General features: G+C 36.4%; 1 protein-coding gene across 1 annotated transcript in view; it reads right to left on the bottom strand.

Annotated features, from left to right (window-relative positions):
• Positions 1-7,923: 7,923 nt before the first annotated feature.
• ABCD2 (ATP binding cassette subfamily D member 2) overlaps positions 7,924-14,604 on the bottom strand; it is a 55,858-nt gene continuing 49,177 nt past the window's right edge. The window contains exon 10 of the mRNA XM_024575683.4: positions 7,924-11,680. Coding sequence (XP_024431451.1) covers positions 11,461-11,680 — 220 coding nt within the window. The 3' untranslated portion in view covers positions 7,924-11,460. The remainder of the gene's footprint in view (positions 11,681-14,604) is intronic.

Genomic DNA, 14,604 nt, shown 5'->3' with positions numbered 1-14,604 from the left:
TTGACTGTGGGAGCAGGGGGTGGGCTGGGAGGAGGACAGCAAAGGTGGAAAAACTGGAAACAAATAAAAGTTCATCAAGAACAGAATGAAACAATGAATTGTGATATAAGTATACAATGGATTACTATGTAACAATGGGAATGAACAAACTATGACTACACACTACAACATGGATGAATTTCAGGCACATAATATTAAATGAAAGAAGTCCAACACAGAAAGATACATGCAGTTTTTTTAAAGATTTTATTTATTTACTTTTAGAGAGAAGGGAAGGGAAGCAGAAAGAGAGGGAGAGAAACATTAATGTGTGGTTGCATCTCGCATCCCCCCTACTGGGGGCCTGGCCTGCAACCCAGGCATGTGCCCCAGACCAGGAGACCCCTTTGTTCACAGGCCTGTGCTCAGTCCAGTGAGCTACACCAGCTAGGGCACAAAGACACATGAAGTTTGATCCTATTTGCATAAAGTTAAATGCAGACAAGACTAATATTTGGTGTAAGGAGTCAGGACAGTGGTTATACTAGGAGTGAAAAAATTGGAACTAGTGACTAGAAGGGGGCATTAGGGGCTTTGCAGTGTCTGCAATGCCGTGTTTATTAACTCGTGTGTGGTTAAACAGGTGGTGAACTTGTGATCGTGTATTGGGCTTTATATTTATGTTTTGTATGGTTTTCAGTGTATGTGTAATGCCACACTGAAAACACATTTAAAAACTTTTGAAGAACAGATTGGTGGAATCTCAGGGAATGGATAGAGCAGGATCAGTTAGGAAGCATTGGCAATAGTCCAGGTGGGGGTAATGATTTCTCCATGAACCAGCTAGTGTGGTGAAGACGGAAAGGAGCCTATTCGAGAGCTATTGTTTAGGAGGGAAACTATACAGGATTTAGTGGTGGATTAGATATGGAGTGTGAGGAATGAGGAGGTGGCAAGAAGGATTCCTAGGAACAACTGATTTAGAAAAGAAAGAAGCAGTGCTCTGTGAGAAGGGACAACAGAGAATTGGGGAGGAATAGGATTTGGTAGCAGAGAGGTAAAGGGCCACCCAAAGGCCAGCTGTGAGAAAAGGAGGGAGGGTTTGACTGGTTCAGAGAGAAGTGCAAATTTGGGAAAGCAGCTGTGGAGAGTGGAAGAGTGAGTGGTACAGAGAAATCCTTTGAAGTCTATCAGGAATCGAGAATGAACATTTTACCCTGAAGAGTGACTTGCTCCACCTGCACGCAGCTGCTCTTGCCCAGGCATGAAGAGGACTGGTGATTAGGATCACACATGATTGGAGGTTTGCCAGATGGGCGTGACCAGTATAGTTCTGGGGTAATGTGATAACTGAAAGTGTGTCAGTAAGAGATTGAGATGAATCTATCTCCATTTTCTATCTTCATCATTAAGAAAGATGATCTTTAATAAGCACCTGTTTCAGAGTTCCCTGGGAATATGGAAATTCATTTGAGAATGTAAGAGAGGAGATGAGGGAAAGCAGTAGGATGAAGGTCACAAGTCTCCAGAATGACCCTCCTCCTCTCTTTGCCATGTTCTCCGTTGTCACTGCAAACACAGCCACATATTACCATTTCTTTTTCCCTCTTACTATCTTCTCTTCATTGTCCTTTTTTAAAAGATTTTATTTATTTATTATTAGAGAGAGAGAAAAGAAGGAAGAAAAGGAGAGAAACGTGATCGGTTGCCTCTCCCACATGCCCTGACCGGGGATCAGACTCACAACCCAGGCATGTGCCCTGACAGGGAACCAAACCGGTGACCTTTTGTTTTGCCAGTTGCCACCCAACCAACTGAGCTACACTGGTCAGGGTACTTCATTGCCTTTTTTCTCCAAATCCTCTCTTTTCCTCATGTCCTTTTTCCTTTCTTATCATATGGAGGGAAAATAAGCATGAAGGGAACACACTACTATTGTGGATGGGCATTGGCAGACTTGGGACTGCAGAAAGTAAATTGAAAGGAAGATTAGTGTTTCAGCTTTATTGACATATCAGTTTATACATAATTCCAGGCTTCAGTAAACACTGGGACCCACTACAAAGATAGCAACACCATCCAATTCAGTGGGATGCAAATTAGCATTTGGACACTTGGCAAAATTGCTAAGAAAGCAGTTTTATCTGTGACATGTGTTTCTCTTTCTTCTGACAGTACCTCATTTATTTACTCATTCAGTCATTCAGGCGTGTATTCCACAAACATATTGAGCAACTGCTCTCTATACATCAGACACTGAACTAGTTGCTGTTCAGCTACTTACACTTGGGGTCTCTCAATCCTAAAGGACCACTCCTCCCCTTAAATTATTCCTCACTCTTCCATGTCCCAATCACAAGCAACCATTTTCTACGGGGTGGTGATTAGATTTTATTCAAATAACTCATACCGATATATGCATAAATGGTAATAACTATAAACAGATGCTAAGCTCTCTCCTAAGCACTTTATAAGTATGAATACATTTAATTCTCACAACACTCTATGAGGTCAGGACTATTATTATCCCCACTTTAAAAATGAGAAACCCGAGGCATGGAGAGATTAAGTAACATGCTCACCAGGCAGGTGGCAGAGGCAGGACTCAACCCAGGAGTCTCTCCAGAGCCTGTGTTTTAATCACTGCTCGACACAGCCTCCGCCTCAGGCTTGTGGTTAGGAGGGAGTAGCTGCTGCATCCTCACAGGCTCTGCTAAGGGTTGCAGTTGAAATTTGCTTTCTGCTTTGAAATGATCCTTTTGTTCTTACGGTCAGGAAGGGTTCCAGTGGTCATTAGGGTAGGATTTTCTGTTGGTATTGAATCTTATATAAACATGAAAGAAAGTAAAATTTTACTTATGACTCTCATTTGAGGAAAGACTACTTTATGGTCATGGGGATTGATAAAAGTGAACATATAGGATCTATGGATTACTGGGCCTGTTCTAAGTGACTTCAAGAACATTGAGAACTACTCAGAGAGGCAGAAAGAGGAAGGATGTATACATGTGCTATTTTAGAGAGAGAAAACTTGGAGCTACATGGACAGTTGATGAGGTATCTGATCTTTATAAAATTTTTATGTTTTAAAATTAATTTTTAGTTTTCAACTAAGTTGACATACATTATATTAGTTTCAGGTGTACATCCCAGTGATTAGACATTATATAACTAAGTCATCATCTTGATAAATCTCACACCCACCAGACTCCACAGTTATTAGAATGTTAGTGATTGTATTCCTTATGTTGTCCTTTACATCCCCACGGCTATTCTGTAACTACCAATTTGTAATTCTTAATCCTTTGATCTTTTTCACCCATCTCCCAAACTACTCTCCCACCTGGCAATTAAATCAATGAACTAGAAGAAATGTTTGCAAAACTTTTATAATCAACATCATGTTGGCAGGATTTCAACAAATATATTACTTGCTAACTTGTTTTGAAGAGGAGGAGAAAAAAGTGAATGAAGAAAATAGTATGAAATTCCCAAGGTGCTCAATTTTTCTTAGAGCAGAAAACAAAGAAAAACACAAAAAAGAAACTGTACATTATAGTTTTACCTATCGGTGAGCTTTTAATAACAAGGATATGAAGGAGAGAGCATAGTTTTTATCTCTTTCTTGGTGATTTCATTTATTCTCATAAGTTCATTTTCATTCATGTATTTATTTTTTCTATTTTTATCCATTTGTTCACTCATTCATTTACACGCCCATTGAACAAATACTCTCTAGGAGTCCCCCATCTGTCTTGCATTACTCTAGGTGCTATGAATACTGCAGTAAACAAGACAAGCAAGAATCCTGGCCCGCGAATTTAGAGTCTAAGGAGGGGATGGGTCCCAGATAGAATCAACTGATAAGAGAATAAGTGGAGTGATAACAAGTTACATAAAGCAAACTGGTGGATGTGCTAGAGAAGGTCTGGTTGGGGGCTCTTTTGTTATGAATTGTCTGAGAAGATTATGTGACAAATGAATAAATGAATGAGTGAATGGGGAAGATAGGTACACAAATAAATAATAAAAGGTAGCATGTCATAGATGTAATGATAGGGTTTCAAATAAAGTGCTGGGTAAGCATAACCAAAGGAAACATTATACATAACTAGATAAATCTAAAACATTCTTAAAGCTAGATAAGGCTTTGATAGATGAATATGGTACACAGTGGGGACATTTCTGACAGACAACAAAATGAAAAGAGAAAAAGTAAAAGGGAGCACCTGCCACATACAGCAGAATGAGGAGCAGAGAGGTGGAGGTGGGGGGAGGGGAGACAGCTTTTTGGAAGCAGAGGAAACAGATTGAGGCTAATTATGGTGGGCCTTGAAAAAAGTTTTAATTAAAAAAATTCTTCAGACAAGGAACTTGAATAGACATTTCTCCAAATAAGATATACAAATGGCCAACAAACATATGAAAAGATACTTAACATCACTGATCATCAGAGAAATGCAAATCAAAACCAAAATGCAGTATCACCTCACACTGATTAGGATGGCTACTATTAAAAAAGACAGAAAATATCACATGTGGGTAAGGATATAGAGCAATTGGAATGCTATGCTCTGTTGGTGGGATTGTAAAATAGTACAATCACTACAGAAAATAGTATGGAGGTGGGGGGTGGGGGCTCAGCCCACAGGGCCCTCCCCCCTGCCACCACAGATGAGAATAAGTCTACCAAGACATGATCTGCTGGGGGAGGAAAGGTGGCTGATCTCTCAAAGGAGAAAGGCCAGGAGCCTGTTCCTCATTGGGCTTTTATTGGGTTTAATTTGCACAGGAATGCAGGGCATATACATAAAGCTCATCAATCATTGTCAGGCAGTAATGATCAAACAATAGATAACATTCAAAGAACTCTGAGGACTTATTTTGAGTCAGGGTCAGATAGCTAAAGGGCTATAAAACTTTGGGAAACAAACTCATTTCATGCTTGGACCCTTATCAGAAAATTGAGGGCATTCTTAGCAAAGCAGGTTTCATAGGATTGTATGCATTCTTTCTTAGGCCTGATCGCCCTAGGGAACCCACCCTTTCCAGCACAGCACCGCACTGCCTTCTGTCATTGTTTCAGGCTTAAGTCAGGCAAGGGAAGTAAGGAAGCCAAGAGATTAGGAGACTTCTCACAGACAGAATGAGGACTCAGGCTATGTCAAAGCCGAGGGGCGAGGGTCCATCACCCTCCTTTTTCTATAGCCCCCAAGTCCTTCCCTGAGGGCCCCTTCATGACCATGCCTATCTTAGTTTGTCCCTCCTTTATGGAATCTTACTTGTCATTGGTTAACTGGTCAGGCTTGGGGCCAAGCAGGGTGAAGTAAAGGGGGCAGAGGCGGCACCCCTGCCAGGGAGATAAGCTTTGTCTCCTTAGTGGCTTAGGGTCCCAAGGTCTCTCACTCAGCCTTAGCCATGGGGGGTTACAGCTTCTGAAACCAGGCAGGGCGGTTCCCAACATGGGGGTTCTTGAAACAATTAAAAATGAAACTACCACTTGATTCAGCAATTCCACCTCTGAGTATATATATCCCAAAGAATTGAAAGTAGGGTCTTGAAGATGTATTTGTATACCCATGTTCATAGCAGCACTATTTACAATAGCCAAAAGGTGGGAGCATACCATTCTATCAATAGAAAATTGAATAAGCAAAATTGACTATTTAATTGTAATATACATACAATTAAATATTACTCAGCCTTAGAAAGCAAGGAAATTCTATCACTTACCACAATATGAATGAATCTTGAAGACATTATGCTAAATGAAATAAGCCAATCACACACACAACCAAATTCTGAGTTCACTTAGATGAGATGGCTAATGTGGTGAAATTCACAGAAACAGAAAGTAAAGTGGTGGTTACCAAGGGGATATGGAGTGGGGACGAAGGGGAGTTGTTTAATGGGCATGGGGTTTCAGATCTGTAAGCTGAAAAAATCCCGGAGATCTGTTTCCCAACAATGTGAATGTCCTTAACACTTCTCAACTATTATGTGATTTTTGTATTAAACTTCTAAGAAGTTGTGTGTGTATATGTATGAGTGTGTGCTAGGTGGCAGAAAAATATGTATTTGCTTGGATCTACATTAACCTCATTTCTCTAAACCCCACCTATTTGGATCTTGGAAACTTGTCCCACGTTGAGCAACAGGCTAGCCTAACCAAGAGGACTTGGACACTTGCTTCGTGAGTCTTTATCACTCTTCAATTATCATTATCTGCATGTTGCAAAAGGTCCCATTATATTATCTTCCCAATAAAGTGTCATCTGATTATAGGACCTTTATTGCCTCATCCCAATGTAAGTCCTGAAACAATTTTCTAGTGTAAATTTTTCTAGTTCGATACATTTACGTAATATCTAGACCCAATACATTTTAGTTAAGTTTAATATGTTCAATATATGAAAATTAAATATTTGGTGTATTGACTCCTATTTTATACGGATTAAACTAACTATAAATAACATTGCTATGCAAATGTTATTGTTTATTTCATTACTTCATTACTGCATATTCTATTTTATGGGAATTAAACCTCATAAAAACACACAAGCTGAATAGTTAATCACCTTATCTTCTACATTGGATCACAAGTAGTAAGATAGAGTTTATAATTTTAAATGTGTTTAATTTTGGAAAATTTGTGTATTTACATTTATGTTGCCCTTTTTTTTTGCTTTTTAGAACTTTCCTATTATAGTTTTCTGCATTTTGGGTTAACACAAGAGAGATACTTTTCGTTGTACAAAACTGGCTCATTTTACACAATCTGAACTTGAGAAGCTAATGTTTCTCAGGTTTCAACACAACATGCTAATGTATGGGAGCACCTACTGGTGAAGGATGATATAGTCCTACAGACCAATTTTATGGGACCTTTAATTTAGACCAAGTTGGAGGGCATGAGAATTATGAAGCCCTTAAGTGTATAGTCAAGGGAATCTGATTCCAGAAAATGCTTTTTGCTTAAATGTTGCAACAGAGTAGTCTAGGGCAAGAACTGAGAAGATGCTACAAAACAAATACATCGTTTATATGGGATCACAAGATCTAAGAGCAATACAGTTGTTTAGTGTTGACGTACTAAATGTTTCATGAGGGCTGAGACCAGGTCTGTCTCATTCACTTCTGGGTCCCTAGCACAATAACTGGTATCTTGAATGTGTCAATAAAAACTTACTCTACCGGTTTGAACATCTTTTCCTCAAAACATGTGAACATTTGCCTTTTGTTTTCCTCCTATAGGACTACATTCATCATTTATAATAAAAATAATGTAAAATATAATTTGTGTAATGTCTAAATAAATTTCCTTTTTAGATGAAAATATGCACCTGTTTGGTTAACCAGAAACTTGGAACTAGTTAAAAATATACTTGAACTTTATAGTTAAAAACAGTAATAATGAAACTGACCTAAACTAATTAAGAGGAAGTTGATGGGGAGTTGAATAGGCTTTGTAATCAAATATTACTAGGTTCAAATTTCAGCTCTATAGCTTCGTGGCTGTATGAGGTTGGACGAATTTAATTACTTTACCTGTCTGTCTTGACTTGCCTCTCCTTGTATATGCAACGCTTTGTGCCTACTTGGTAAATAATGGATAGTACCTATTGACTTTTTCTCAGACTGAGCACACTCATTTTCCTAATTTTCAATGGACTGTAAGCCCGGTGGGACAGGAACCATATTTTATTTATTCCTAGGACCCAGCACGGTGACCGGCATAGGTTGGTACTTAATAAATAAGCGTGTGTTGAATTAATAAAGAAAATAAATATTTAAGCAACTCCTCAGTAACTATTGTGCGTAGTACCACACAAAGTTGTGCACCATTCAACTTGTAACTGAGGTGTAGGTAGACAGATGCCCAATAGTCATTTAAAATATAGAAACAGGGCATTTTCAAGCACTAGAATTCTTTTGATTAAGGCACTCACAAGGAGTGTTGAGCTCAAGTAAACTGCACCTTAGATGGATACTATATTAGGATATATTCACACATAGACACACTCTGGTTTAGCTGAATAGCGGTTTTTACCATTTTTCTCATTTGCTGTTGTTAACACAACCCCTGCTTATAAGTGTAGATAACTGGTTTTGAAAATTTCAAATTAAAAGCTGTAAAGTCATATTTGCATTTGCTCATCAGGAAAGGCACCAACAATGAAGAAGAAATTTGCTTTTAATACAAATATTTTATACATCCACCTGAAAAGTCTCATGTGGTGAACAGTACAAGTCCAACTCTAAAACATATCTGACATGCTTAAATGTGTATCAGCAGAACTGTAAATACCCTGATTCATGTGAAAGCACTTTCTACTTCTAAATGAGGATAATTTTTTGCCCATAAAATATCAAAGGCATCTTTTTCAACCAGTGGTTTAATAACTACAACCATTTTGTGCACATATCAAAGGTGTATAACATTCTCTGGATTTGGTTACCAATGTGTAAAACTCTTTCTAGGCTTATGGAATCAAAAAGCTATTCCAAAGAGATTTAAATGGGCTAAGCCTATTGCCAAATATGAAATTATATTGGAACCAAAGTCACAAATAAAAGCTAACATGTTCACTTCTACCTTCACTGGCAGAACAAAATTTGACACACAAACCAAGTTCCTGTCAAGGGAAAACTATGTCCATTGTAAACAAATGTAGACTTGGGTTGAATTTCAAGATATATCGTTCTCTTTGAGATTACTGCAAAGGGATGCTTACACAGTATCTTATTTACAGGAACATACACTATTTTAAACTCATGCTTGGCAGGCACAACACTATATGCTGTAGAAATGTAATGCAAACTTTTCACAGAACGCAACTTATTTTCCAAGTTTAAAAGTTAACCAAAAAATTCACACACCAAAAATCAAGCTTCATAAGCCTGTTGGTTTCTTTGACAAACAAAACAGAAGTCAATAGTTTGGGCAAATAGATAACATGGTTTAAAAGTAGTTAGAAAAATCCTTTCTTTTCCCTTTCCTTATCTGTTCCTTTTTATATTCAAAGATGGCTACTTAGTTTCTCAATCTTGTTCATGTTTTTTATAAAACATAAGAATAGTAAAATATGGTAAAAGGTATATAGTACATAAATAGAAACTCAAATGACAGATATTTTCCCCTCCCAATTAGAGGATTGGCCCTGGAAGAAAATAAATAGGCACAAAAAATTTCATGGAAAACATGTTCCTCTTACAATTTTAACATTTGAATTACAGTATGTGTAGTTCTTAGTATAAAGTTATAAACATCCTTGAATCCTGTACATGATAAATAATGAGTCTTATTTACTTCAGATCATTGGTAGAATATATAAACAAGGGTTAATTATAAATGTAATGTTTGTTTTGGCATTCTTTTCAAATTTTGAAAACAATATATTAGGTCCTAAATGCTTTATTTTTCAAATCATGAAAATTAAGGCATGAAAATCATGCACACGTTTCAAATAAGGATTTTTTATTTTCCTTTTATACCTTTAAAAGTTAACTTAAGATACTCGCCTCAGATTTTTCCCAACAGCAGTACAAAGTGGGTAAGTGTCAGCATAGAAGTTATCATTAACGGATAATTTTCATTAAGTTTGAGTTTTGGTTCCATGCATTTATTAAACCTTTGATACCTGACTCGCTTTTCTAAAGAGAGTGGTAGTAACTGACAAACGAATAAATGAGTAGCTAACGATACTAAATGAAAATCTTAGACAGATATACTAATTATGATTTTATACTGCATTCCTTCAAACAGTTATATTTATTGATAATTAAAAATGTCCTAGTGAGCATAACGAAGTTGAAAATTTCATGATGTTCTCCTACAATCATCACGAATGACTTCCAGTTCCTCTACCACCTGAAAAGTCTGAGAATCACCGACTTAGCAACTATTATGTCTGTGTCTAAACATGCAAATAAAATTCTAAACTGCTAACAACTAATCATTCCCATTTTTTTCTAGCCTATCAACATGGTGTCATAGACAGTGAGAGATGAAAATGCACGCCTGTCCTGGCTTTTGTGTTTCAAACTCCAGGGCACGTGAATAGATAAGATTTATCTCATATGACCATTCTATACAGATTCTTTCTCATTATGTTCAATAAATATTCAATTTACCTACAACACAATTAATTCCCCTTCTGAATGTTGTCTGTGAGGTAAATTAATATTATGAGTGCATAGTTGCTGAAAGATTTGCTAACTTACTTGGCTTTTTTTTAAACCACAGACCAATCAGTGCCTTTTCCACCTGGTACTTAATTTCTGTATCTTGTAAACAGTGACTAAATAACACTAACATTACCAGATTTATTTTTTTCAACAGCTCATCTAACTTTTATTGATATCATGGCCCAGTTAGATTTTAAGGATAATATGTAGTAGAAATATCACTGAACAAGGGATTCAGGAGAACTTCAATTCATCCCTGGATCTGTTCCTAAATAAACTACATAATGAAGGCAAATCTAAATGTCAATTTTTTCAAAGCAAACTAGGAAAAATAATATCTGTCTCAAAAGGTTGCACAAGGATGAAAATGAAATGATGTGGGAATTATGAACTATAAGATACTATTCCATTATATGTTATTACTACTGGGATGTAGAGAATCCCTATATTCTATTATAATATTGCTATTTTAAAAATGTGGTAGACTCTCCTTTGTGCACAAAAATGAGCAAAGTATTTCTGGGCAGAAGTTGCAATAGATAATGCTGCCAAGTAAAGTAACAGGCTGAAACAAACATTGTTTGGATATTGCTCTTCTGTATTGGCAATTTACTTTTTAAAGTGAAGGAATTTATTGACAAATATGTAAGAGTTTCACTAAAATTAATTTGGTATGTGCCCACACTAAGACAATCAAAACTTAAAATTAAAAATATGGTATTTTATGCATAGACAGCCATGCTTTTTCCTTTCAACCACTGCCATTCAAATAATTTTTTCATATTGAAATTATTTATCAAACTGTCATCTATTTTGCATACAGATTTAGTCGACTACCAGCAATGATGAACCTAAATTCTAGCTATTAAACCTAATAACCACAAACAGACTGAAATGTTACTCAAACTTCTAATTTTATACACCTGATTTCAACCCAAATGCTGCCCATAAGTTGTTCTGTTCCGAAGATCTCTCCCACGTTGTTAGAACTTCAGACACATCACATACACACAGTAAATGGGGCATTCTTCATGAATTCACCCAGAACATCCTGCTTTACAGGTGAATTAGGCTTTCACCAGGACTTAGTACAAGCCATAAGGACTAATCTTACACAATGCATTTGTTTATTTTCTTCTGAAAAGTCAGATTATATATTTCCCTGATGCTAAAATGTTATAAAATATTTCTGGCTGCTGTTTTCTCTGTGCTTATCTTAACACAATGCATGCACTACAACAGTGTCTCTGAGCCTTTACCTAAAAATTAACTCTTAAAACATGTCAAAACAAATTAGGATGTTTCATCTTCCTTTTTTATTGTTTTCAGCACTGAGTCTTCACCCAAAATTTTACATAGTTCATTGAGTCTCTGCTGCATTTTAGGAATTCCAGCTAGCTGAGATTCTAGCTTTTGTTTTTCTTCACTCAGTGTTAAACGGATTGCAGTATCCAATTGTTCAAAGCGCCAACCTCCTTCACCATCAAACTGTAATAAATGAGTGTGGTATTTCCTGCATAATCAAAGTAAAATAATATTAGCAATAATTGTGAAAAGCCACTTTAGTTATAGGTTTACCATTCTCACTGATTTCCAAAAGCAAATTTTAAGTAAGATGCCCACTTTACATTTTATTTTCAAAAATCCCTCAAAAGGTTAAATTTTGTGATTTTCTTTTACTACAAAAGTTATTCATCTCTTGGAAATTCTATTGCTTCTGTTAAATTTATTTCATATTATGAGTATATGTGAATTGCAACATGCTGATGCATCTGTTTAATTTATTTTCATAACACAGTATGGCTCCTGAATAAACATCAAGGGATACTTAGAATGGGAGTATGGAAAGGAAGCTGAGGGGAAAAAGTAAATATTCTAAAGTTTATACAGAAAAAAACCCTAAAAAATAATAAAGAAAATATAATACCAATTCATTAATACATCATCCTTTAGGAATGACTTATTCTACATAAGTAAACATTTTTTAATTATTAAAATTTTAAAACATTCTTAAAAATGAACTCTTTAATAGAAATCTTTTGAAAATACTTCTATGCCTCTATATAATTTAATTTCTTTTCTCATGGCTCAGATTCATACTTAGGAACTTCAGAGAGGTACAGAGATGATTTTTTTAATGAGGCAGCAGACAATCCACCTTTCCCAAAGGTAGGCTGAGGCCACCAGTCTCTGGGATTTGGGGGGATGAGTGCAGAGAACAATGCTGGCAGAGCTGGCCTCACACGGCTGAGCCATTGAATTCTATCACTAGGCTGACACGGCCCATGTTCTCATGTGTCATGAGTTTTTCTGTCTTTTCCCCATAGGTTTTCTCTTTTCTTATTCCCCTCTAAGCTCTCATCATTATTTACTATTAGTTCATTATTTACTAGGATCAGTGGGCTTATTTTAGTAGCTTTTATATTTTTAATTAATATGATTCACACACCATAAAGTTATCCTCTTAAAGTGTAAGGTTAGTGAATTTTAGTATATTCACAAGCTCATGCAACTATTACCACTATCCAATACCAGAATATTTTCTTTACCCTCAAAATAAGCCCCATACCCATTAGCAGACCTTCCTCATCTCCCCTTCTCCTCAGTCCCTGCCAGTCACCGATCTCCTTTCTCCTTGTGGATTTGCCTATTCTGCACATTTCATATATATGGAATCATATAATATGTGCCTTTTTATGATTGGCTTCCTGTATTTGACAAAATGATTTCAAAATTCATAGAGCAGTAACATGTAAAATACTTCATTACTTTTTATGGTTGAATAACATTCCATTGTATGATATTGCATATTTTGTTTATCTGTTCATCAATTGATAGACATTTGGGTTTCATCCTATTTTGGATGGATGGTTTTAACATGCTGTAAGATGGAAAAAATAAGCCAGGTTAAACTATGTCTAAAAGACTAAAAGCTCTCTCAAGCTCAAGGTTTGAAGTTCGAGTGTTTGATAACACATGACAGAGATTGATGATCTTTTTTATATGCTTCGAGCATCTACTATGTTTAGGTTTTTTAGTTTTTAAAAATTTGACCTCTGAACAGGTTGGACCTCACAAAAATTAAATTGAAACAATGTATATCTATGTCAAGGGGGAAAATGTGAAAATGCTGCTATTAAAATATGGGAGCCAAAACAAAAGTAATAGAAAGACAAAAAGACTGTCATATGAGAAAGACAAATAATAGTAAAAATATAATTTTATTTATTTCATTCTAACTTTTCTTGGGCCTTGCTAATCTTGGATCCCAGTGTACCACTTTGGTGGGGGAGACCATGGGGGAGGTTATGCACGTGTAAGGGCAGACAGTTCATGGGATGATTTTGTACCTTCCTCTCAGTTTTGCTATGAACCTAAAATTGCTCTAAAATATAAAGTCTTAAAAACAACAACAATCTACTTATTCCTTTAATGAGAAGAAATGACTGACTGCTTTTAATGACTCTTTAGACTATTGAATAAGGAACTAAGTGACAGCATAGCAAGATGAATCACTGACAGAGGTCAGAAAACACCAGCACTCAGAGGTAACTCCATGTTATCCCAACATGAGACCAATTAGGAAGCATGTCAGTAAATGGTGAGTTCATATCAGAAAGGGTTCAAGAGATTTTCTGACTTGTTTCTATGGCATTCCTGATTCTTCACAGTTGTAATAATCAGATTACTATACTTCTTAGGGTTGTTACGAGGCTTAACGAAAATGAGCCTGGAACAGAACAGGTGCTGAGTCTACATTAGTAACTATTATGATGATGAAATCAATGGAAAAGTAGAGGGATTGTAGACAGGGCACTATTTTTTAAAAGTTATTTATTTTTAAAGATTTAATTTATTTGTTTTTAGAAAGAGGGAAGGGAGAGAGACAGAGAGGGAGAGAGACATCGATGTGAGAAACATCAATCAGTTGCTTCTCATACATGCCCTGACTGGGGACCAAACCCACAACTCAATCATGTGCCCTGACTGGGAATTCAACTGGCGACCTTTAGCTTTGCTGGATGACACCCAACCAACCGAGCCACACTGGTCACGGCAAAATGGTATTATTTTAAAAATATGGGAAATCCCATTAGGTTTGGATGAGATATTATTTATAAAACATTTTCACTTACTTTTCCTTAAAATAAAACCAAAAAAGACTTTTTTCTCCTGTGTTTCCTTCAACTTATTCATTTGAGACAATATCTATTTTTGTATTTTTCCTGACTTTTAAAAAACAAACTAAAAAGATGATGTAAAATCATGCAAATACAGGGGTGGACAAAAGTAGGTTTACAACTGTTTGTGTGGAAATGGACAACGTTGTGGGGATTGACCGTGGGAGTGGGGGGTGGGTTGGGCAGAGGAGGGCAAAGGGGGAATATCTTGGGACAACTGTAATAGAACAATAATTTTTTTTTTAAGAAACAGATG

Source organism: Desmodus rotundus, chromosome 3, assembly GCF_022682495.2.
Source record: "Desmodus rotundus isolate HL8 chromosome 3, HLdesRot8A.1, whole genome shotgun sequence".
Classification (NCBI taxonomy): Eukaryota; Metazoa; Chordata; class Mammalia; order Chiroptera; family Phyllostomidae; genus Desmodus; species Desmodus rotundus.
Note: the sequence above shows the minus strand (reverse complement) of the source record. Positions and strands in the feature narration are given on the sequence as shown.